Raw genomic sequence first — 26,282 nt, 5'->3', positions numbered from 1 at the left:
TAAAAGGGTTGGCTGAGATTTAAAGAAAATGCCATAGAGCAGATACTGTAGCTACAAAAGAAAGGAGCAAACATTACTCAACCTTTAAATGGCCATCCACTCCTGTGATGCTGCCTGGAGCTTTTGCAGTGATGACATAGTGGTCAACATTCACATAACCACTGTAGTCAATCACTGGCTTCAGGGGTCACATATCATTCATGCACACATGAACGCCGAGGCTAGTGGGTGGCTGCAGTAGTCACATGAATGATGAATGGTGCAGAGAGTGGAGCAGCAGCACTGGAGCAGCAAGGCATCTAAAAGGTGAATAATGGCTTTTTTGTTCTGTTTTCTAACAATTCTCAAGAAAATTGTTAACAATTTTGAACAACCTGTTACTAATAATGTAATGATTACCTTTTTATGTACAGTTTAGGTTTATTAGATAACATGAAGAATGCCTCCTAGTTTATATACCGCACTATATATATCGGAAAGTAATATATTTAATTTTGCTCTATGAATGATGTTTAGAGCCACTTTAAGCGTTTTCCCTTATTCAAATACATTACTTCATCTATTTGCATGTAATTCATTCTAATGCACAGCAGGAGTCACTATCCACCTGCACTATTTACCTATCCAGTACTTCACTGAGTGTCTATAACTGTGTCAAAAAGTTAAAGAAGACCCTTATAGCTGGTAAGGGCTACTACTTATATTAACATGTTGCCAGTAGCAATAAAGTTCCACTTAACACCATCTAAATAAGGATATTAATAACTTTTATTATTAATGTCTATAAATGTGCTTTAACTTAAAAATCTAAAAACACAACATGTTTTGCTGACCAGCTCTATCTGCAGGTATATGGAGCAGAGTGTGGCCTCATACATAGCCAAAAACAATTATCACCTATCCACTGGCAAAGTGATAGCTGATATCAGTGGGATCCCCAGCAATCATCTGAATGGGGATCCCTTGTTCCCCTATTCTCACCCAGTCTGAAGGCTGCACCTAGGAGCAGTATTAATGAAGCGACAGTCAGGCGCTTGCCTTGCTGCTCCATTCAAAGTCTATAGCGCTGCTTTGGGGTGCAGCTAAACACTTATGAGCCCGGGTACAAAAGTTTATCTTGGGGCCCCCCAACTTCTCTTAACCCTTTAATGCAGGGACATAACTTGAAGCTTCTGGGCCCCAAAGCAAAACCTGTAACAGGGCCCCCACCTATAAAGCTTTATTTATAGTACTGGGCTCTCTATATGGAGAAGAAAGGGCCTTATGGGCCTCCTAAGGCTCCTGGGCCCGGGTGCAACCGCAACCCCTACATCCCCTCTAGTTACGCCTAGGGAATGCAAGTATTTACTAAAATAGATACAGCATTTCAGGAACACTAGTGGGGGCTATTTAATTTCATGTAGAAAGGGTCAATTACAAAAGCAACAGGCTTCTAATTATTTTAGTAGCCATTTTTTTGTTAGTAAAGAGTTCACTGCTTTGCACAACCCATACTGTTAGAAGAGTCTCTTGACAAACTGATCATAAACTGTTCCACTGCTGGGGTCCCCAACGATGAACTACAATCCATAGGGAAACCTTGTGTTAAGTGTTAACATTCTCACAACCACAAGCGAAACAAAGAATTGTACAATGCTCACAAGTAAACAAGTAAAAAAATTACATAATAAAATAAAAATATATACTCAAAAAAGAAAATGACCCGCCAACCAAAACAGTCACTGTATGCGCCCTGTAATCCAAAACTATACATATTATACATCTAAATGTTCAAAACAAAAAGAACCCATTCCCATGCTTTATTTTGGCATAAGTAAACTAATTAAAAAAACTATAGATTTTTAGAATATAATTTTTTTAGCCTTTTACCCTCAATAAAACTAAAAAACAGGGGGAAAAAGTCAGTGAAGAAAAGATTTTAAAAAATAACCCTAGAGGCCACGTAAAGAAAACGCAGCAAGAATAATTTTGATAGCTGGAGGAAAAAAATAGGGCAGTACAGCGGTAAAATCCCTAAAAAAACTCTGGTCCTTCAGGAGTAAAACAGCCTGGTCCTTAAGGGTTAAGTTGGCCTACATAAGTGCATGAGAATATAAAATCAAAGACCTGCAAAGTGGAGAGGTGGAGACCCAGTCATATAGCAGAAATACCTGAATGGCTTAGGCTATGTTTTTGCATATTGTTGAAAGGTACTGTTAATTTTTAAAGTCTAGTGAAAAGTAGTATTTAAGCGGGGTGCAAAAGAAGAGTTATCCTATGGCCATTGTCTTCTATTGTACAACATCTGTTGAGATCCTGATATTCAGTAAGACAGAGAACATTTCCTGCATCATTCTTCCATCACGTTTCATTCTGTCCTAAAAGGGTTTGACTCCCCCACAAAAAAAATACACAAAAGCGTGGTGTGACCTTTACCTTACGTGCTCTCTTATTACCTATTCCCTGTGCATTCAGTGACAAAAGGTTTAAAAGTAGCAGTAATATTGTTTCCAAAACTCTGAATCACTGATTAACTTTTCAAACAAATCTTCCTAAAATTCACACACAATCATATTTTTGTGATCACAGTTCTTGTCAATCCATTGTCCTTGTTCCAGTATTTCTGCACAATTTTCCTTTCGGCCCCCATTGGGCTCATTTGGACTCCAGTTCTTGTAAGTAATTTGGTTGCCATTCTCATATAAATATTTACCTTCTTCTTTTTGGTCATTTATGCCAAGAAATGTTCTTTTGCCCCTAGCCTTCACGATCTGTGATATGGCAGTATTTTCAGCACTACTGAGTGGCATGGGTATTGTGCCTTGGGCCCCCTGGCAGGCAGCTTTGGCTGTATTATAATCACCTTCATTTCCATTTGTGACATATATTTTATTTCCATATGTCACAACTCCACTTTGGAAATAGCACACTGTCAAAGAAAGGAAGTTTCAGTTTCCTGTATGTATTGTGCAGCATATGATGTAAGAACAATAAACAGAAAACCAGAAGTATATTTTGCAAGTAAATGAAATAACTGTTGATGAGGTTATAGATAAATGTATTTTCACTTCAAGGCCAAATTAATTCTTAGGTTGTTTTCTTACCACTTTTTGCGTAGTCCATTAGCTATAAAGCTCCTGGTGCTTACTTCACACATATCTATAGGCCCCCATTCACCTGACTGTATGCTATACAGTATCATTTGTTAGAGGCATTCATAGGGAAATCCTCCCAATGTATAACTCCAACACACACTGCGAATCAATGTCAAAGCAACTTTTATCCCTTAAAGTCAGCCATTTTTCATTTTTTGTTTTTTCCTTATTACTTTACAAAAAATTACGTTTTTTAATCTTTCCATTGACGGATGGGCTTGTTTTTTGTGGGATGAGTTGTATTTTCCAAAAAGCAGCATTTAAAATATCATATAATTAATTTAAAAACATTTAAAAAAATATCTAAGGCCGCCTGCACATGAACGAGTCGGATTCCGCATGAGGAATCCGGCTCTGACCACAACCGGCGACCCTGCGTACCCTTTTTTCCTGTACTGCGGATGACCCTGGATGCTCGCTGTGAGTTAGTTTTTTTTTTAAATATTTGTTTTTCCAGTGCCATCACTTGGCAATGATGCAGGTACCCGTGGCCTATCTGCACTGTCAATTGCGGATAGACTGAGGGTTGTATGGCTTCCATTGACTTCAATGAAAGCCGTCTATGCAGAGTTCGTGCAAAAATAGAACATGCCGCGATTCTAAATCCGCTTGCGGAAATTGCAGTCGCTATCCATTGATCTGAGCGGACATGCGAGTATTCTATTTTTTCAATGCGCGCGGAATACCGTGGATCGTCTGCACAGATGATTCGTGTGAAGCTAGCCTAACTCGGGGGAGAATGGAATGAAAACGCAATCGCACCATTTCGGTGTGGAGGGTTACTTTTAGGGCATATATGGTATAGCAAAAATATGTTACATTTATTCTGTGGGTCAGTACAATTATAGAGATACCAATTTGCAGTATAACAAAGTCAGAGAAAAGGGAGGTCATAAGTGTTATCTGTAGTATCATTCATACCTCTGCCGCCAAACAGAGGATGTCAGCACCCGTCAAACCATGCCATCTCACCAAATACTGTCCTATAACATAATGTTATCTCAGATTTCTTTCGTGAAGATTTAGGTGGCTCATGGATGTGGCCTGACAATGAAGTCTGTAATGTGTAGTCCTAATAAAAGTTATTCTTGACCCCCTCTGGATTCACTGATATAAGACAACAGCGCCGCCACTTCCATTTTTTTAACCTACATTTATTTTTTTGATATACTGCACCCGTTCCCGCTGCCCCGACTGGAGAAAGGCTGCAGCTGTCCCATTGAATTCTCTACCTAGCGATATTCCAATATTGGTGTAAGGGGAGCACATTTGCTTTAAATATTTAATCCTCTATTTTGGTGATGTCTGTGCTATTATTTGCAATTATTTTTAGATGACCCTCATATAGTTTTTTTTTCTTGACCTCCTTCATTTTTTTCTTTTTCCATTGATTGAGTTGAGTTGTGTCAGTTACTGACTGACCTGTGGTTTTCATTGTTACCATTTTTAGGTACAACATTTTTATTGCTTTTTATTAATGTTTTTCTTGGAGGTAGGGGTGCCCAAAAAAGCTCATGTCTGATGTTTATTTTTATCAAGTGGTGCTTACTGTGAAGGATAAGTAATGCTTTTTTAAAAACAGATCAGGCATTTATGGATGTGGTGCTACCAGAACTTTTTTTGCTTTGATTTTTTCTATGTTAAAAACGGGAAAAAAGTTTTTAAAACCTGTAATATTTTTTTATATTTAAAAAAATCTTTATTTAAAAGAAATCTCTGAGTACAAATATACTATTCATACTGCAGGTATCATGTTATAGAGCAGGAGGAGCTGAGCAGATTGATATATAGTTTTATAGGGAAAGATTCAGTAGAACTTGTATTTTCTTCATACATATCTCTGCACATTCTGAGTGGAACAGTCCAGTGGGCGGAGTTATCAATGATTGTCAGCTATCTGTGTTTGTCTGTACATACAGGGGTAGCTGTCAATCACTGGTAGCTCCGCCCACTGGACTGTTCAGCTCAGAATGAGCAGAGATACAAATGATTAAATACAAGTTCTACTGAATATTTCCCCATAAAACTATGTATCAATCAGTTCAGCTCCTCCTACTCTATAACATGATGTCTGCAAATTGGACCACATGTTTGAGCTGACAGACTCCCTTGAACTTATATTTACTTTTTTAGCCCACATAGGAGACTTGAACTTGGGATTGTCTGATCACTTTAGTATATGCAGTATAGTGTACCTTTGCAGGTATCCTATTAAGTCTTACCACAAGCAGGCCTAAATTGATAAAAATCCATGGCAGGTGTGGTCCAAAGCTGCATTGGCAAATAAAAAGCACCTCGTGATCTCGTAGCAAGGTGGAAGGGGGGGCATTTGGGAGGTAAGCCCACTGTCAGGGTCAGTGATAAGCAGGGCATCTAAAGGGTTAACTGCTGGGATCAGCATTACCTGGGTATGGAGCACATCAGACATACTGCAAATGTATGTTAGATGTTGGCAAAGTGTTAAAGGGGAGGAAAAGTTTCATGTAAATAATGTTTAAGTATCATGTAAATGGAAAGTTATTCAACTTTCTAATATACTATGTTTCAATACCTCATAGTCACAAAAATATTGGTTTGCTCTCAGTTATTGAGAACAGTATTATTTACATTAGGAGAATATTAATCATGTCTAGCTACAGCTGTCCTGCTCTTCCTGAGAAGTGGATACAGCACTCTGCACAGTGTAGACTACAAAAAAATATATGAAGGGGTACCCAAAAAAGAAATCTTCTTCTAGTGGGCGGGGCATTGTTAATAAGGCTTCTAGTAGATGAATGTCTGCAGAACCCTTCTGAGGCGGTAGACCAGCCAACGTTGGTGGGGAAGGTTGCGTTCAGCTCCAATGATTTTTTTTCAGTAAGTTGTTCCTATTTTGTGATGCCGGATTCACACGAACAATGAGCTGCTGTCAAATTTAGTTTCATTCTCCACTGCTAAAAGCACTCGTAAAACAAATTTGCATGTAGAGAGATCAGGTGAATACGGAATGTGAGGCAATGGATTTTTTAATCAAAAATCTCTTTATATTCAGTGTTGTGTGAGCCGGCGCATCGTCATGATGGAAGAACCAGTCACAGCGCTGAATGTTAACCAATTTTTCACAGAAAACACATATTGAAAATGGTAGGAAATTGAAACACAAAATATATTAGAAAGTTGTAGATCTTTTCATCGAAGTAGTACTTAAAGGTTTGCCCAAGTAATTTTTTCAGTACACATTTGGGCCCTCCTGCCCCAAACTATGCTTAATTAATATAGTTACTGTGGCGCTTCTGGCAGGTGATGTCACCGGGTCTTCTGGCAGGTGACATCCCATAAACATGTCACGTAGGCTTCTCCATTAGAAGCTCATGTGAAGTGCCAGCACTGTTTACTGGTTGTCACTGATGAAATCCCCTGTCTGGCCTCCTATTGGCTACAGCAATCACATGAGTAAACAACCACGTGACCTCTGCAGGCAAAATGTAAATAAACCACAGGAGGACGGGGCAACAGCAGAAAGCAATGCTGCAGCAAAGAGGCATTCATTTAATATCTATGTGATCCCCCACTACCACTGATGTCATTTTATGTAAAAAAAACTTTAAGTTTTATATAAAACCAAAAACCCTCTTTAAAATCTAAACTATTTTAATGCATTCTGCGTATTCTTCCAATATGTGTATAGAATTTATTCAGTGTGAAAATGTGCATGATATCTGGCATAACAGGAAGGTTTCAGCTAAACCAATCAATGTGACTAAACTCACATTTGGCTTGAAACAAAAAAAGATGTATTTTAGTTACATCATTTTGAGAGTTGAAATTATAAGTTTGCCATACACTTAGATTTTTTAGTTAGACCCTGTTGTATTCAATGACAATCTAAAGTCTATGGAAACTTCCAGAAATTATCTTAATATCTACAATGTAGCAAGAACACAACAGTTTTTTTACCAATAGCCTAATTTCAAACTGTGGAGATAAGTGGTATGATGAGAGTCTGCAAGCTGCTTATCTCCCATCCCTCTTCAAGCACTGTGTGTTCAGCTCACTTATATACTAATATTATCAAGTAAGTTGAAAATAGTGAAGCTAGGAAATAGATTTACCTTTTCTGAGAGACAGAAGGCTTTTCTCTAGAGCAGTTATTTTGTTTTCTAAGTTTACAATCTTCGTTGATAGAGTGGCATCTACAATAAAAAGGCACAAAAAAATCAATAGTTCTGAGTGTACAGAGTTTGGATTTAGATCTTTTTTCATCTGAGTATTTTATTCATGCTGAACATAGTTACAATTTTGTTACCCATTACGAGTTTGTGCAAGGCCACTTTCACTCTGAAGCCATCTGAAGGAAGGCTCCCAGCACATACACCAAACAGATCTATAGACCCCTGTGCATCAGACCAAGGCTTGTTTGGCTTTTGTTCAGTCAATCATTGGAAAACCATTTTTTTTCTGGATTGACTAGTGCAGCAGGCAGCAATATTTCATCAAGATGCAGCCTCAAAAAAAGTCTATCCATAGCAGATATAATTGTATATGGGAGACGGATGCTACCCTAGAGTGTCCATCATAGGAAGCAATTAGCTTTCCTTGACAAATTCGTTAAATGAATACCATTATAGCCTCTATGTGATGGACTTATCAAACAGATGCCTAGCAGTGGCATCCATCACCCATAAACTAGATGAGCATGTGTTTAAGTGATGCTTGATTTTTTTCTTACAAGCATCACTTTTTGATGCAGAATTGAAAATAGCTTGAAACCTGCTTACAATTCTGCATCAAAATCCACAGTTAGATCTACGGATTTTGGTGTAGAATTCCGCAGCTGTGGTTTTTGCTGTACCCTACGGCGTAATTCCATCTTGTGTGAAATGGCAAATTCCAGAATGCTCTGGCAGCCACAGGCTAGACGTTATTAATTGTGGTGAAGAGCTGCAGGTTGGAGAACAGTCTATGACATGGTTCCCAATAATCCTGATCACATTCTATCGAACAAAATCCATCAGACTCTCCAAGACTTTGGTCATACACTGTAGAGCCAATTAAAAGCACAGCAATGACACAGTACATGTAATCTGTAGAGACATGAATCCACTGGGGTACATACACCACAGACTGAGAACCTACAGGGTCTAGGCATTCTATAGGTGAATACACTTAGTTTTGGTAAGAATCATTCTATACTTCATAAGATCAAATGAAACATACCTGAATCTCCTTTGTCTCCTTTAGCGCCAGTTGCTCCTTTGGCACCTGCAGTACCTGGAGATCCAGTTGCTCCTTTAGCACCTGCTATACCAGGAGCACCAACTGCTCCTGTAGGACCTTGTGGGCCTATGAATGGAAATTATATATGAACCTGAATTAATATTTAGTACAACATATTTGATGTTCAATTGTTTGATAATCATTCAGACTAAATTCTCTGGTAATGTAAATGTTTTATATACCTGGACCTCCATTGTCTCCTTTGGCACCTGGGCTTCCCTTTAAACCTTGGCTGCCTGGAGGTCCTGTTGCACCAATAGAACCCTTTGCACCTGCAATCCCTGTCGCCCCAGCAGTACCAGCAAGTCCCTTCTCTCCCTTCGTTCCTTGAATACCTTCGAAAAACAGTATGCATATATTATTGATATGTTCTGTAAGCATGGTATTTACTGGCATCCTATATCTATATATATAAAGACGAAAGCCCTGACTGACTCACTGACTCACTGACTGACTCACTGACTGACTGACTGACTGACTCGCCAAAAGTTCTCCAACTTCCCGATGTCGTAGAAACATGAAATTTGGCACACGCATAGATTATCTCCAAAATAGGAAAAGTAATTGGGTCGCAACTCGATTATTCAATTCTAGCGCAAAAGAATTGGCGTCGAAATTTTACGTACGTAATCTAAATCTCTCAGTTCCCAATGTCATAGAAACTTAAAATTTGGCCCGAGCATTGATTATCTCATAAATGGGAAAAGCTAATGGGTCCCAACTCGATTATTAAATTCTATGCGCAAAAGAATTAGTGTCCAAATTTTACGTACGGAATCTAATTCTCTCACTTCCCGGTGTTATAGAAACTCGAAATTTGGCAGGAGCATTGATTATGTCATAAATAGGAAAAGTTAATAGGTCCCAATTCGATTATTCAATTCTATGCGCAAAAGAACTAGCGTCCAAATTTTACGTACGGAATCTAATTATCTCACTTTCCGGTGTCATAGAAACGTGAAATTTGGCACGAGCATTGATTATGTCATAAGTAGGAAAAGTTCGTAGGTCCCAACTCGATTATTCAATTCTAGCGCAAAAGAATTGGCGTCGAAATTTTACGTGCGGAATGTAATTTTTTCACTTTCCGGTGTCATAGAAACAGGAAATTTGGCACAAGCATTGATTATGTCATAAATAGGAAAAGCTAATGGGTCCCAACTCCATTATTCAATTCTATGCGCAAAAGAATTAGCGTCCAAATTTTACGTACATAATCTAAATCTCTCACTTCTCAATGTGATAGAAACATGAAGTTTGGCACGGGCATTGATTATGTCATAAATAGGAAAAGTTAATAGGTCCCAACTCGATTATTCAATTCTAGCACAAAAGAATTGGCGTTGAAATTTTACGTGCAGAATGTAATTTTTTCACTTTCCGGTGTCATAGAAATGGGAAATTTGGCAGGAGCATTGATTATGTCATAAGTAGGAAAAGCTAATGGGTCCCAACTCGATTATTCAATTCTATGCGCAAAAGAATTAGTGTCCAAATTTTATGTACGTAATCAAATTCTCTCACTTCCTGATGTCATTTTATATAAAGGAAACGTCGCATGGTTGCCTCCCCGTGGTGTTTCCTGGGTAACGCAGAGAACTATGCAAAATGGTGAACATATGTTTTTCCTCGGTATCTCTAAAGTAAGCACGACTTCATAAGATTTTCCGTGTGAACACCAGATAAATACCAGTACCAAATTAACTCGGGCGAAGTCGGGTATATCAGCTAGTTATCACATATAGCTTTAATTATACAGTAGAATGTTTTCATGCATTTAATTTAGTAAGATTTTTTGAAGATTTTATGGTGAGTATAGTAGATATAGTAGTGTATCTGAGATGGAAATACCATATGAGTCGTCCAGTAAATAAGGGACCCTCTACCGCTGTAAAAGCAGCTTTTTGTCTACTAGGAGCTAATACATTTTATGGCTCACAATTATAGATGCATAGTTAGCGAAAAAGGGGGACGGGTGCTTTATGATGGGCTCTTGGAGACAGGCGGTTTTTATACAAAGGTCCACACTGAACTGCATCAGAACGCACCAGTTATTGTTACTTTGTAAGGGTGCTTTCACACATGCCGACAGACACCATATTTTTGCCACAGTAGTTTTTCAAGTGTTCCAATTCAAAAAGGTTTTTTTTTACATTTTTCTTTTTTTTACACTTTTCTCTTCTTTTTTTTCCTGCTATTTGAGTCCCTCTGAGGGACTTGCAGCACTATGCCTATGATCGCTGTTATAAGGCATGGCAGAGCTACTGCTCTCCCATGCCTTATCACTTGTACAGCGATTATAGGCACAGGCAATACAGGACGCCAGTGTCTGGCGTCCTGTTGCCATGGTGACAGGCCGGGCTCTCGCGATGATATCGCGAGAGCCGGCCGGAGACACAGAGGGAGCGCGATCCCTCTGTGAACTCTTTCCCTGCCGCGATCTACTTAGATCGCAGCAGGGAAGGGGTTAACAGCGGGGGGGGGGGGGGGGGGCGCATCTCCGATGCCCCCCCGCTGTTGCAGCGGGACGCCGGCTGTGACTGACAGCCGGCTCCCGGTGCCGGATAGCGCGGGATCTTATGTGATCTTGCCCTATCCCCAGGACGTACCGGTACGTCCTGTTGCGGGAAGGGGTTAAAGGAGTTGTTCCAGCATCTTGCTTTATCACCTATCCACAGGATAGGTTACCCTGTTTTGCACTGTGCGCAAAAGCCACAAGTTACACCTCTGCCCGTCATTTTGTACACATAAGTGTGCACAGAGTAGCAGTATTTACAAAAAACAGTCAGTGAGGTCTACAAATGCATAATTTTCTTAGCTCCTGGTTTTTCCAAACCTTGACACAGGAATTGACATGATCCTACTGAAGAACTATAGCAAAAGATTCCATCACCAATAGGGAAGTATAACTTTGGTATTACAGTTGTTTGTGGACCCCTATGATATCACCCAGGAATTTCTATGGCAATGCCATTAAGGTGAAAATAACAAAACAAAAAAAATCTTAAAGGAAAAAGACTTAATATTGACGGAGCATTTAGAATAAACTATTTGTTTTTAGAGTAATTATTATGTTCAATCAGCCTCTCGGACATCAATTATCATATTTTTGTAAGTTGGTCAGTATAAGTTACCTGGATCTCCTTTGTCTCCTTTAACACCATCAGATCCCTTCGTCCCTACAGTTCCAGGGACTCCAGTTAACCCTTTGTCACCCTTTGCACCTGCAGCTCCTGGAGCACCAGTTGAACCTTTAGCCCCAGTTGAACCATCATTGCCCTTCAGTCCTTGTGCTCCTAGAATAAGAATTTTAAACTCTGAAACTAATGTCATAACCCAATTTCAAAACAATTATCTATCTGTCTGTCTATCCTCAATTAGGGTATATAAACCTGCTCTAAGAGTTAATATACAAAGCTGCTCCATAAGAGTAAGGGCTCTTTAACATGGGCTTGATTTTAGCGCACTATAGGCGTGTCAAAAAAATCACGTGAATGGGCAATTTTTCACACGCACAAGACCCAAACTTCATGCGCGTGAAAATTGTGCATTCACTGGAGCAGCGCGTTGCTTAAAAAAGAGAGGTGAAGCCCCGCAGGGCTTTGGGATTTCCCCATAGCAGGCATAGAGAAAGAACAGGGCTAAGGGGGACCCCAAGGGATATCCCCATAGTGCAGAGAGAGGGGTGGAGGGCTACAAGGGATTTCTAAGAAAAATCCACATAGTGCAGAGAGGGTGGATCCCTCTAGCCCCGCCCTCTCCCCCATGCTCTTGGGGAAGGCCTTTAACCCCGTCCCCTCTCTTTCTGCTATGGGGAAATCCCTTGGGGCATCTGCTGCTTGGGAGAGAGGTGGAGGGAGTCCCTTACTGCCCCCCGCTGCTGAGGAATTGCCCAGAAATTAATATTAAATTCATTATTGCAGTATAACATACCTGGATCTCCTTTATCTCCTTTGGAACCAGCAGCTCCTTTAACCCCTTGAATACCTTGTGGTCCTGCTGCCCCCATAGTACCTTTAGCACCTACAGCTCCAGGAGTGCCTGGTGCCCCTGTGGCTCCTATGGATCCCTTTTCCCCCTTTATTCCTTGCATGCCTTAAACAAAGACAGATATAACATACATATTACAGGATTTTGGAATCATTTGCTCAAAGTATCCTGAAACAGAACCGTATGCAGTGGAAGAAACTATTTCATAGATAAAAGCTGGTAGTGATTCTGTGATACTGGAGAGACTACAGTTTAGCATGCTCTACTATACAGTGTATATAAAGCTAAAGGAAGGTTGTTCTGACAAGCTATACAATTTTATTGCAGTGGCATGCTTTTTAGTAGTAAAGCCTATTAATATCATAAAATGTATTGGACTGTTTAAAAAAGTGGGACGAAATGGTAAGAAACAGCAATGGCACCATTTACGATGAATGTGAGGGATGGGGCAGTAAATATTTATTCTATGGATCATGATGATTACAGTGATTCCAAATGTATATAGTTTTCAATTAAAAAATTACCATTTTTCTAAAGAAAATTGCTGTTGACATCTTTTGACCCCTATAACTTTATTTTTCAGTCGATGGGGTTGTGTGAGGGCTTATTTTTTGTGTGGCAACCTGTAGTTTTAACTTGTACCAATTTGGGGTACTTACGACATTCTTATCGCATTTGATTCAATTTTTTTCCTTGAAGAATGGGTGACCAGAAAAAAGCCAAGTTCTGGCGTGGTTTCTCTTTCTGACAGTGTTTTCCATGTAGGATTAATAATGTGTTCATTTAATAAATTGGATTTATTCCACTGCACTGATGCACTATTACCTATTTTTTCGCTTCTTTACCCATTTTTTTTTTAAATTTTTAATATGCTGACTGAAAAAAGGATTTTTTTATTTTAATTTTTTTTTCTAATAATTAAAAAGTATATTAATAATTTTTACTTTTTTTATTAATCTGTATACAGGACTTAAACAGCAAAATGCAATACTACAGTATTACATTATACTATATTTTAACGAGCTACATATTAAAGTCATTCCAAAAGCATGTCCTAAATAGTCAAACATTCATGGCAACCATGTGGGTCTTCACAAAACTCCAGGCTGCCATGACACCCAAATGTTAACCCCGCGATCTTATTGTGGCAGGGTTGTTTGGGACATTTAAATCCTGATTGCGTGTGACATTTAAATGGCACTGTCAGAAGTGACAGCATCATGTAAAGGGTTAGCACTTGCAATCAGACTCACCCCCGACTGCGGCTGCTGCGGGTGCGTTTCAGCTGTCATAGACAGCCAATACCATCCGTGTATGGAGCGGGCTTGGCTCCTGAACGAGCTCTGTACATAGCATTTGCAGTGGATATCTATATACATCCTAATACATTTTAACTGCAATATGCATGTGCACTCAGGACGTACATAGTCATATGGCTGACAAGAAGGGGTTAATTCCAATACTCAGGACAAAAAGTAAGATGAATGCATTAAAAAGATTTTGAAACACAAAAATGGCAGTCCTTATTCACATTAGAAATGCAGTTTTTAATGGAATGTTTATTGCTGTATTAAAAATAAAGGTTCATGCACAAGGTATTAAGTCTTTCTTTGTAGAGAACTGTAACACGGCATCATAAAGGAGCGTGAGTCCTCTACTGTACCTCCAACTTCATGTGGGGGCATTAAGTAGCTCAACACCGTATTCACACCTAGAAGCAATATCTCTATTATACGGCGTCTCACTGAGTTGGGCTCAATTAGTTTTCAGTAGGGGCCCACAGATGTTTTGTTTGTACTCACAGTGTTGGTTTAGACAAGTGTGGCCCTGGACAGAACTAAGATTGTGGCCCTAAATGGGAAAATATTGTGCCAATAACACAGCCACACTGTCGCGGCTTGTCAGACGCGACAGCGTTGTGGCATAGCGGCCACGACGCAGGGTCAGACCTGTCGCCCTATTGCTATGCAGGACAAAAATTATTGCATGTTTGTGCAGAGATTGCTTTGCTGTCTCTCTGTATGCTTCTTAATTGCTTGCTGAATATTAGTCATCACTGGGAGAGGGTTGGGGGCGTGATTCTCTAGTTGCTCTTCCTATCGGTTGGTGTGGAGAGCTTTAGATTCATACCCTGCCCTTGCTGGTTATTCAGTTGTCTGGAGGAGAGGTTGGAGCTGGTGAGATTCTCTAGCCTGGGTGATAGTTCCCTATTGTTCTTGGTTGCCTTTATTGTTTGCATTGCCGTGTCAGTCCATCTCTTATAGGGTTTCCTGTAGTGATAGTCAGGCCTCAGAGAAAGACAGCGTGGCTGTCCTTATCAGGACAATAACTCTGCTTGCAGGCAGGGAGTCCTCACTTCCCTGTTTGGTAGGGACACGTTCTTTCCATCTACCTGGAGTGGTGCTCACTCTCCTGCAGTGTGTGGTGTATTATACTTATGTTCAGTGTGAATGTCACCCTGCGCCCGTGCTGAGTGTGGGGCTCTTGTGCCGCACGGACATAACGCACAATTAATTCAGAAAGCAGCGTGAAGAGAGTTACAGAAAATCTCTTGCACTTTCAGGAGTGTCGTTAGGGTCTTAAAAGATCAGGGGCACAAGAACCGAGACTCATATCAAATCGGCTCTTGCAGACATGGAGAAATGATTTATATACATATAGTTATCAAAACCCCAGCATACATTACCATGTAAAACTCATCACTTCTTCCAGCCCTTTCCAACATACAGTCTCACGTAGAACCCTTCCAGCATACGTGTGGAAACAAATTCTTTGCACTGCTTTCTGAGGAGAATCCTGTAATCTGGGTGCCCCTTCCCCTCAGAATCCCTGCAGTCCCATGATGTCACCCCTACATATCAGGAGCAGCTTCATTCTAGACATATCCGTTTGGACATAGTACAGGCCAGGAGGGAAAGTTTACAGATGCAGCACCCCTGGAGTTTTGGGCTTACAGGCTGTCACTTCTTTTCAGCTGCCTGCCCGCCTGCTTGCCCGCCAACTTGCCTGCCGACCCCCATGGGTTCTCACCTTTCTGCACACCCACTTGCATACATGGACAGGGAATTAAACAGCAGTGCTGAAGAAGGGGGCCCCATTAGAAATAAGGGCTCTGGGCAGTTGCCTATTCCCCTCCCCCAATGCTGGCCTTGTATGCACAAATGTTCTACAATTATGTTAAACTTATTTAGGTTAAATTCAATCTTTCAGCTTTTTCATTAGAGAGGTATAGATACATTTAGCAGATTAAGAATGTTATCCATACCTCCATCTCCTTTGTCCCCTTTTGCACCAGCTGCTCCTGTTCCAGGAGGTCCAATAGCACCTTTGGTACCTGGTATTCCTGGGGCACCTTTTTCACCAGCTGCACCCCTTTCTCCTTTTAATCCTTGAGGACCTAAAAAGGAGATTAAATACAGTCAAAGAAAATCCTAGCTGAGGGGCAAAAACCCTGAAACAGCTGTCAGTGTATAGTTTTCTGACTTGGTTTTTAATTCCTTATCATTGTTTTAAAGACCTTTATAAAGGGTCAGACATTGATTTGCAGGAATGCTGCCATCCAATAGGTGGCGCTGCAGAGGTATTGTTCCATCTTCCTTATTTACAAGAAATCCCAGCACTTGCTTCCTTCTGCTTCATTGATTTTATTACATACTAGCAATATAGAGGGCGCGTTTCCAGCCCAACCAACCTTTTTTAACTACCGAAACTCGTCTTCTATATTGCTAGTATGCAATGAAATTAATGAAGCAGAAAGAAGCCTCTGCTGGGATTTTCCTTGACTGTTATGTACTTCTTCACTTGCATCACTGAAAAGGCCAGAGTGCTGTTCAAGCTAATTACTAGAAAGGAAATTGATATGTAGAGTTTTTGTGTATCTAACTTTTTGTCACACAGGAAAACACGTTTATATGTTTTCCTGTGTGACAAGTTTGCCAGATATAGTAAAATATAGTAGAGACATATTTGGCTATCATCTGTGATTTACTGTAGGTAAACGCATTACGTTATCATAGCTGAGAGAACTCTAATAATGTAGAACCACAGACCTCTGAAGACTAATAACATTCAACTCTGCTATAAATGTACATACACAATAGAAAAATGTATCATATCAGAAGAGCTGTATAATGTATACATGTGGTAAATTACCTAGGCCACCCATGTCTCCTTTGGCACCAATTTCTCCTTTAATGCCTGGACTCCCAGAGGCTCCTGTTGAACCAGTAGCCCCTTTAGCTCCAGGACCTCCAACAGCACCTGTTGCCCCTGAAGGTCCCAAGGAACCCTTTTCTCCTTTAACACCCTGTGGACCTTGAAATAAAAAGGAGCAAATATATAGTTATAATTCCTAGAATCCAAAACAATTTTAACATCTATTTTCATAAAATCCAGGGACAATTAATACCAAAAGTGAATGCATCACCTACATTTTATAATAAACATATTGAATTTTTCTAATGTTTTTTTCCTGACTGTAGTTTTTTTTATTGCATTGTCTATACATGACTATTAGGGCTGCTATATTGCCTTTGCTGCAGTTAACAGCATATAAAGATGCTTTACAGTAGAATTTATGGGCCATAGAGTCAATAGGCAGACGGTGACTCATTTACTTTAATAGGAGACTGTTTTAAGCGTGTTCTGTGACTCGTGCAGATGTCACTCTACAGGAAGGAGGATTAATAGGCTGTGATATCATATTGTGAATGGTGGTGTCAGGTTGTGCTCCTGGGACCTGTAGTTCTATGGGTTTCCAGGAGCACACTTCTAGGGGCGTGGGATGATTGAGCTGGCTGGGTGTGTATTGCTCCAGCCAGCCAATCACCACCTGTCTGCTGCACATATATACCAGCCCCTCTAGCTAGAGGGTGCTGGTTTCCTCATTTCCCTCCCAGTACCCTTGTGTTAGCATTCATGCATGCTTTACTATAGGTGTGAACAGCGACGTGTTCTGTGTGTCTGTGCAGGTGGCCAGACATGCTTGGATCGTTTTCCATCTAGGGTGAGCCAGATCTTTCAGTTCCAGAGTGGGGCCATCCCTATTGGGACGATTGCCTGTTTGCATTCAGGACTCATGGGGTAAGTTGTCTTGTTCGAGTAGGGACCCACAAGACAGTGAGGTCCTTTGTCGCTGGCTAGTGGGCTCAAGTAAATTGGTCAAAATATGTTCCAATATGTCATACATACTGTAGCCATTCCAATATTTTGGGAGTTTTGTCAGTCGCTGTGTCATGTCTGCTCATGAGTCTTGTTCGCAGCTCTCTTTGTTGTAGTGTTCAGCATGTGTGCACGTTTTCCTATCCTAACCCTTCTTTCCAGCCCATATTTTGGTTTGTAGTTAGTTCACATGGAAGGAGAAGGAGACGTGACAGATGGATCCTGTGATATCTCTATATAAGTGTCCTCTTTCATTGTGATCCTGCCTATAATGAAAATGAGATGATTGCTGAAAAGTTTTCTCTACAGAACAGGAAGTGTCAGACTACTATTAGGCTTAGTGGTCAGTGTGAGACCAGCAGGAGTTTAGTATTTTTTATATAGATTGTGACATCGAAAACAAAAAAAACAATCACAAAAAATTATTTAAAACATGTTTAACATAAAAATGTCATGCATACAATGGGTTATTTTTCGATGACTAATTCCCTTTAAATAATTACGCCAGACCAGTGTCATAACTGAGAGTCCATAGGCCAAGGCAAGAGGACCTGGCAATTTTTTCTTAACTATGCTCTTTCCATGATCCTCGAGCTAATTCACTAACTCTTTGTTTCCTAAAATACTGTAGTTTCTCAGTCCCCAATAACAAAGTGGATGGGACCAACGTGGGTTGGGATCTCTCTCTGAGATAATCTACTGAATAATATAATGCAAATATTTCACTACCTATGATGTAACTTTACATTGTAAGTGACGCAGAAGAGGTTTAGAGAAGGATTGGGAGTCAAGCCTGCTCCATATCCCATAGCTGTTTCTGATAGCTGGCCACAGTGGCCATGATGGGAGCTAGCTTTACTATGCTGACCACAATGTTTACACAGCAGGCTGGAGGGGGTTCCCCACAATACAATCAGTTCACATGACAGCTTGTATTTGAGCCTATTAAGCTCTGCTTGTGGCAGGCTTTTATAGGCTAGCAGTAAAAGTACAATATACTGCAATACAGAAGTATTGCAATTTATTGTATAAGTAATCAGAAGATTGCAAATGCAAGTATGCAATGGGGACTAAAACTAAAAATACGCTTATTAAACATATTGAAATATTGAAAAAAACATTTTTTTCATTCAAACATGCACTGGACCATAAACCCTTCCACTTTTTAGGAAGGAAAACAATATTTTCATACTACCGGTAGTACTGCCTGAACACTAATACAATGTTACTCCTATTATTTATGTGTTTACTGTGCACTTAGTACCTATCCTGGCCACTGTCCACAAAGTAAATTTACTTTTTTGCAAACAGCATAGCAAAATTCTGTAATTGAGACTTCTATTACCTGATATTCCATTCATGCCTTTATCACCACGATCTCCTTTTAGACCTTGTGGACCTGCTTTACCTGTGGATCCTTGATCTCCTTTTAAACCTGGGCTTCCTGCTTCCCCAGGCAATCCTGTTTTAAAAAAAGATCCAACAATGTTTAAGGTTTATGTGTAGCAGTATTGCAATAGAAAATGTACATTATGCTTAGAACTTCGTACTTATTTTCAATATGATTCTTAAGTGACAGAATAACCATAAACTTGATATACAATTTAGGTGATGAGAATTCTACCCCACAACCTACAACCTCGGGTATTCATCTATTCCTAAACTAATTAGACCTCCCCAATTTTTCTTCTTCCCAACTTAATGATCTATCCAAACCCTTCACTATTGCTAAAGTTATTAAACCTATTGTGATACTTAAATCCAATAAATCTGCTGGCCTAGTGGCCTTACAAATGAGTACTATAAATCTCATAAGCAGATTTTGGCTCCTTATGTCCCCAGGACATTTAAAGAGATAGCTGAGGAAGGTACAACCCCACATGAAATGCTAAGAGCCTTTATTATCACTTTGCCCAAATCTGGTAACCCCCCTGATCACTCTTGTAACATTTGCCCTCATCTCATTACTGAATACAGATATAAAGCTGTATGCCAAACTCTTAGTCGCTCGACTAAGTTCTGAATCTAACTAAGATGAAGTTGGGTTAATTAGGGGCCGACAAACAATTGATGGTACTATTGCTTCATTTCTAAGGGGGGTATCTTGGTGAATGCCTTCTCTACTGCTTATGTTGGATGCTGAGAAGGCATTTGACCGAGTTAATTTGGGTATCTTAGAGAAGTCGTATTGAAAGGTGTCTTTAATGATTTCTTACACTCTTAGATTATGGCTTCTCACTGCTTCCTGTCACCACAGGTTTATACAAGAAAGATGTGACAACATTCAAGGTGCAAAAAGTCTTTCCTCCAAGGACTTAATAGCAGCAATTTTTGACCAGATGGTCTTTGTCAAGCATATACATGCATAAAGGGTCCCATATGTATATAGTACGTCAAGCAAGAATTAGTCATATAGGCCCCTCCTAAAAAAATATATACAACACACTTACATCATCACTGATCAGCCTTCACCATAGTATGCAAATCCAACATGGCACCATCTATATCATTCACCATCAAGGCAATTTGACTGCGCAACCGCGGGAACATAGACACCGAATCCCACGATGAACAATGTTCATAGAATGTTGTATATGTGTGTCAAACTATCACAATCAGATGTAACTGTAGTACATAAGAATCCTCAGAATCTAATCACGTAAGCAAAAAAAAAAAGATGCTACAAGCGCACGTTATTCCGTCATACCTAATGTGAAAATATAGAAGTCTATCATCAAAACTTTAATAAAAGCATTGTAAAGGGGACATCACAACAAATACCTACCAGCTCCAATATAACATGTGAAAAGATCAATATTTCCACTACTGTACTCCTCCCACTCCCACTCAACTGTCTAACGAATCTCATCAATGTTTGCACTAGCACGGGAATAATCAACCGCAAATAGGAACACCCCAATAATAGTAGTGCAGATTTTGGGGCTGAATATTTCATAGGAAGGCAAATTTTGCGATGCTGTTGTGGAATATTTTATCCCATGCAAAAGGACCCTAAGGATACTTTTACACTGGGTGGCTGTCCAGCACTCACTCAGAAACGACATTCATACACTGATTGGAGATGAAGTGCCAGAGATCTTCTAACTCCATTGTAAAAGATAACAAAATGTGACAACAATACATTTGCTTTGATACTGGGATAATTACACCCTACTGTATATCTGATATAGTTGGTCATATTATGAGCAAATTTACCTGGTTCACCTTTGGTACCTGGAAGACCATCTCTCCCGTCTCTCCCATCTCTGGCAATAATACCTGGAAATCCTTGGATAACTGAACATACCACTGGTTTCTCTGGAGCTTCACATGTTGCCAGGAGGAATAATGTCAGTGTGACAATGGTAACTTTTATGTAGAACCTCATATTCGTATAGAGAAGTTCACACATCTACAAAGGCATATTTAGGTAATGTCAGCAGAATGTACAGGAAATTCTAATTCTATTCATATGGCTGTCAGCTACTACAGTATTTTTGCTCAGATGGACCTTCTATCTTTTTCCCCATAGTATTCGCCCTATTACAAAATCTGTAACAGCCCTTCCACCAAGTGCTATTTATAATAGATGTTCGGGGGTGTAACTGCAACTTCTGCACCCACGAACATCTATGCCCCTGGGCCTTTGTACAGTAGTTCTGCTGCTTATTAATCACTTTAACAGAATACTCACATTTTAGATATTACTTTATTGGTCTAAAACAGCCAAAATAGAAAATGAAGCAACTTTGCAAGTAATCCTGATCAACAAAATATGTGAAGACGCCCTCAGGCTGCCACTGAAAGTATATGTCTCCATGGTGGAAGATTAAAACAAATCCTGTGTAATCTGGTCCTACCATCATGCTTTCTTCTATTTGTGTACCAAAGCCCAAAGGTTTGATAAGTCTTTCCATATGGTAAAATAGGGACAGAAGAGGTGATGTGTCTTGTACTACCACTTCATCAGGAGTTCACTACCCACTAGAATTTCAGTTCTATTTTACTACCTACAGTGGCTTGCCAATAAACTTATAGATTTGATCTTGTATTAATCTTTTATATTATTCCCTTTCAATTTTTTGTCATTTTTCTCCTTTCTCCGATTTGCATTTTGCATGGTTTGGAATATACTTGGCCATAAATATAATGTACACCCTTTTATGCAGCACAACACATTGATGAAGAAAATCTGCTTTTATCTTATGTTGTGCTTTAATGTAGATATTAAAGTTTTATAATTTGTTAAAATTAAGTTTTATATTTCCTTTCATCTCAGCTGTGATATATATTTTAAACTAGGGAAGAGGAATTTTACATGTTCATTTACTATTATCTCTTCTATCTGTCCCCTACTTATTTCTAACATTCGTATAGTGGGTTTACAAATAGTATGGACAAATGGAGGAGAGAATGAGTGTAGGAGCTGCACCCCGGCCAATAGGCACTAAAGTAGATGCTATTTAATAAAGACTATTTGCAAAGTTGTGTATTTTTGTGTTTGATACATTGGTAAACATATTCTTAAGTTACCATGCCTCCGATATAAGGCCCCATATTACTAATTCATTACAATGCAACCTCGTTATGTTACCTAATAATTCACAGCACATTTTAGAAAAGTAAACTTAAACCAGCACTAGGGAATGTTTTGTCTCAGGAGTACAGATTTGTATCTATTTTTTATACCTACATAATAAAATAATGGTCTACTTTGCACATAAATGCTAGAAGTGCGATATATCTTACCTGAGTGACGATATGATGTACTCGATGCACCTAATGTAATATTATTGCCTTGTGTGTTCAGTATGGCCAAGGCAAAATATGCACCAGAACCCTTTTTATATCATTTATTGGGACACAAAATATACCTTCATGAGCTTTTTGTGGGAAATTTAGTTGTGAAACATCCTTAGAATTATGTTATCTGCAATAACTGGACTTTCTCAGATGTTACAAGAGTGTTGCAATCATTCCTCTCATAGTTTAGGAAACAAGCAAAAGTTCACAAAGTCAGCAGGTATTTTGATAGTCGCAGCAATAATATTTTACACTTTTTTTAATAAGGGAAAGCACCAGGAAATTAAAACAATGGTTTTTGACAAGGGTCAAATTTTGAATGGCTGGAAGATGGCCAGTCATGCTTCAGTGACATGAAGCTATGACACTACACCCTTATGGGTAAGCATTTGTATGTGTGTGTCAATACCGCTCCCAGCATTTAATCCCTTCTTGATCACATCATGCAAATACATGTCATGTAGAGATGAGCGAGCGTACTCGGAAAAGCACTACTCGCTCGAGTAATTTGCTTTATCCGAGTATCGCTGTGCTCGTCCCTGAAGATTCGGGTGTCGGCACGGAGCGGGGAGCTGCAGGGGAGAGCGGGGAGGAACGGAGGGGAGATCTTTCTCTCCCTCTCTCCCGCCCGCTCTCCCCTGCTCCCCGCTGCGACTCACCTGTCAGCCGCAGCGGCACCCGAATCTTCAGGGACGAGCAAAGCGATACTCGGATAAAGCAATACTCGGTAGTGCTTTTCCGAGTACGCTCGCTCATCTCTAATGTCATGTGGTTGCAAAAGATCTATTGAGCAGGCTTAGGAGCTCAGTCCATTCCAAAACTAGTGCCCATCAGTTGTTTTTGACAACCTCTGGAATCACAACAGTTAATTCTGATTGTAGCAGTTAACTATTTAGATAATGTGGTCAAAACTGACTGTGCATCTATATAACTAGCTGAAGAGGGGCCCTGGTGCTAATTGCTTCTCTTTCAGGATGCAATTGTGGGGTGCCAATTGATTAGCATGGCAACCTGAAGCCTAGGGAAGTCTTCCAGGCTGCCATACATGGATACCTATGAAGCCTGGCCTTATATTGTATGCTGCAATACTGAAGTAAAAACTACAGCTTACTGTGCAAAAAAGCCCTCACATAGCTCAATCAACTAAAAGAATATGCAGTAGTGCCTTGGGTTAAGGGTATAATTCATTCCGTGACAGAGCTCTTATCTCAAAACACTCGTAAGTCAAATCAATTTTCCCCATTGAAATGAATAGAAAAGCCATTAATCCGTTCTGGATCACAAAGTTCTCCACTAGGAAAACAATAGGACGTCGGCAAACTCTGCAGTGATTTTCAGGGAAGGTCTTTAAATATAAGCCCTTCCCTGAAAATCATCCCTAGCTGTAGTAAAAAAATGAAAAAAATATATATACTCACAATGTCTGCTGGTTCAGGCGCATTTAGCCGCCAACTGTTTTCTCAGCACTGCTCTGAAGCTTTTCAGCAGGCGGGGATTAGAAATGCAGGGAAAACAAGCGGAGGCTAGACATGCCTGAGCCCCAGCAGCAGCGAACAGGTGAGTATATATTTTTTACTACAGCTAGGGAAGATTTTCAGGGAAAGGCATATATTTAAAGCCCTTCCCCAAAAACCACTGCAGGGGTTGCCAGCAGGCCATTGCTTTCAATGGGGCCACCGACAGCAGCCGCAGCCCCATTGAGAGCAAGGCTCTTAACTCAAGTTTTTCCTCTTAAATCAGAGCAAAAATTCAGGAGAGAGCCTGTTCTAAAGTCAAAAAGCTTGTAGGCTGAGGCACTCTTAACTAGAGATGAGCGAGCGTACTCGGCCATGCCCCTTTTTCGCCCGAGCGCCGCGATTTTCGAGTACTTCCGTACTCGGGCAAAAAGATTCGGGGGGCGCCGTGGGTGAGTGGGGGGTTGCAGCGGGGGGTGGGGAGGGGAGAGGGAGAGAGAGAGGGCTCCTCCCTGTTCCCCGCTGCTACCCCCCGCTCCGCCACGCCTAACCCCACCCCCCGGCGCCCCCTGAATCTTTTCACCCGAGTACGGAAGTACTCGAAAATCGCAGTGCTCGATCGAGTAATTACTCGAAATGAGTAGGTTCGCTCATCTCTACTCTTAACCCCAGGTATCACTGTAGTGACAAAAACCTATTTTTGTTTAAAAATAAACATTTCTTTACTAGAGATGAGCGAACGTACTCGTCCGAGCTTGATACTCGTTCGAGTATTAGCGTGTTCGAGATGCTCGTTACTCGTGACGAGTACCACGCGATGTTCGAGTTACTTTCACTTTCATCTCTGAGACGTTAGCGCGCTTTTCTGGCCAATAAAAAGACAGGGAAGGCATTACAACTTCCCCCTGCGACGTTCAAGCCCTATACCACCCCCCTGCAGTGAGTGGCTGGCGAGATCAGGTGTCACCCGAGTATAAAAATCGGCCCCTCGCGAGGCTCGCCACAGATTTATTCTGACATAGAGGAGGGAAAGTGCTGTTGGTGCAGGAGCTGCTATAGGGAGAGTGTTAGGAGTATTTTAGGCTTCAAGAACCCCAACGGTCCTTCTTAGGGCCACATCTAACCGTGTGCAGTAGTGTGGAGGCTGCTTTTTGCAGTGTTGCACTTTTTTTTTTGTATATCGGCCGTGCAGAGCATTGCGCCCTGCAGTAATTATACATACTCCAGGGACAGTAGTGGTGGTGAGGCAGGGACAGAAGACATATATTTATTGAATATAGGCAGTGGGCCTTTCCAAAAACATTTGGGGAAAAAAATCTATTTGGGCTGCCTGTGACTGTCCTCAGTGTACTGGGTCTGTGCTGGGTGTAGTTGTCCTCCTAATTCATACGCAGCCAGCTAAGTGTTACAGCAGGCTTGCGCAAAATTTTTTCCTGGCTCTGTGTTGCCTCTTACATCACCGCTGTATTCCTGTCCACAGTGCAACAGTCTGCAGTTATTTTACATACTCCAGGGCCAGTAGTGGTGACGCAGGGACAGAAGACATATTTATTGAATATAGGCAGTGGGCCTTTCCAAAAACATTTGGGGAAAAAAATCTATTTGGGCTGCCTGTGACTGTCCTCAGTGTACTGGGTCTGTGCTGGGTGTAGTTGTCCTCCTAATTCATACGCAGCCAGCTAAGTGTTACAGCAGGCTTGCGCAAAATTATTTCCTGGCTCTGTGTTGCCTCTTACATCACCGCTGTATTCCTGTTCACAGTGCAACAGTCTGCAGTTATTTTACATACTCCAGGGCCAGTAGTGGTGACGCAGGGACAGAAGACATATTTATTGAATATAGGCAGTGGGCCTTTCCAAAAACATTTGGGAAAAAAAATCTATTTGGGCTGCCTGTGACTGTCCTCAGTGTACTGGGTCTGTGCTGGGTGTAGTTGTCCTCCTAATTCATACGCAGCCAGCTAAGTGTTACAGCAGGCTTGTGCAAAATTATTTCCTGGCTCTGCTGTGCGTTCCGTAAGCGAAGTCAGCCTCCAACCACAGGCCAATAAATGGCACATTTAATTACAGCGTTCTCTTTCTGCACTACTGGTAATACAGCATGCTGAGGGGTAGGTGTAGGCATAGAGGACGTGGACGCGGGCGAGGACGTGGAGGCCCAAGTCAGGGTGTGGGCACCGGCCGAGCCAGTGCGGTGGCCAGGGGTAGAGGCAGGGCCAGACCGAATAATTCACCAACTGTTTCCCAAAGCGCCCCCTCACGCCATGCCACCCTGCAGAGGTCAAGGTGCTCTACGGTGTGGCAGTTTTTCGCAGAGACGCCTGACGACCGACGAACAGTGGTGTGCAACCTTTGTCGCGCCAAGATCAGCTGGGGAGCCACCACCACCAGCATGCGCAGGCATATGATGGCCAAGCACCCCACAAGGTGGGACGAAGGCCGTTCACCGCCTCCGGTTTGCACCGCTACCTCTCCCCCTGTGCCCC

The 26,282-nt window shown here is 40.9% G+C and overlaps 1 protein-coding gene across 1 annotated transcript; it reads right to left on the bottom strand.

Moving 5' to 3' along the window:
• Window positions 1-22,349, bottom strand: LOC136624790 (collagen alpha-1(I) chain-like). The gene is made up of 11 exons (XM_066598726.1): window positions 22,290-22,349; window positions 20,757-20,952; window positions 18,886-19,002; window positions 16,533-16,694; window positions 15,646-15,777; window positions 12,324-12,485; window positions 11,525-11,686; window positions 8,573-8,725; window positions 8,331-8,456; window positions 7,226-7,306; window positions 1-2,908 (listed from the first exon to the last, which is right to left on the bottom strand). The coding sequence occupies exons 2-11, from the start codon at window positions 20,950-20,952 to the stop codon at window positions 2,532-2,534; spliced, it is 1,668 nt and encodes a 555-aa protein (XP_066454823.1). The 5' UTR covers window positions 22,290-22,349; the 3' UTR covers window positions 1-2,531.
• Window positions 22,350-26,282: the final 3,933 nt, after the last annotated feature.

This window comes from Eleutherodactylus coqui, chromosome 4, assembly GCF_035609145.1.
Source record: "Eleutherodactylus coqui strain aEleCoq1 chromosome 4, aEleCoq1.hap1, whole genome shotgun sequence".
Taxonomy (NCBI): Eukaryota; Metazoa; Chordata; class Amphibia; order Anura; family Eleutherodactylidae; genus Eleutherodactylus; species Eleutherodactylus coqui.
This window is presented reverse-complemented; position numbering and strand designations above follow the sequence as displayed.

Coding starts and splice junctions, on each gene's coding strand:
- LOC136624790 (XM_066598726.1), bottom strand. CDS start 20,952: ATGTGTGAACTTCTCTATACGAATATGAGGTTCTACATAAAAGTTACC. Junction 19,003..20,756: donor AGGTACCAAAGGTGAACCAG/GTAAATTTGCTC, acceptor TTTTTAAAACAG/GATTGCCTGGGGAAGCAGGA. Junction 2,909..7,225: donor CCTTCTGTCTCTCAGAAAAG/GTAAATCTATTT, acceptor TTTCTTTGACAG/TGTGCTATTTCCAAAGTGGA.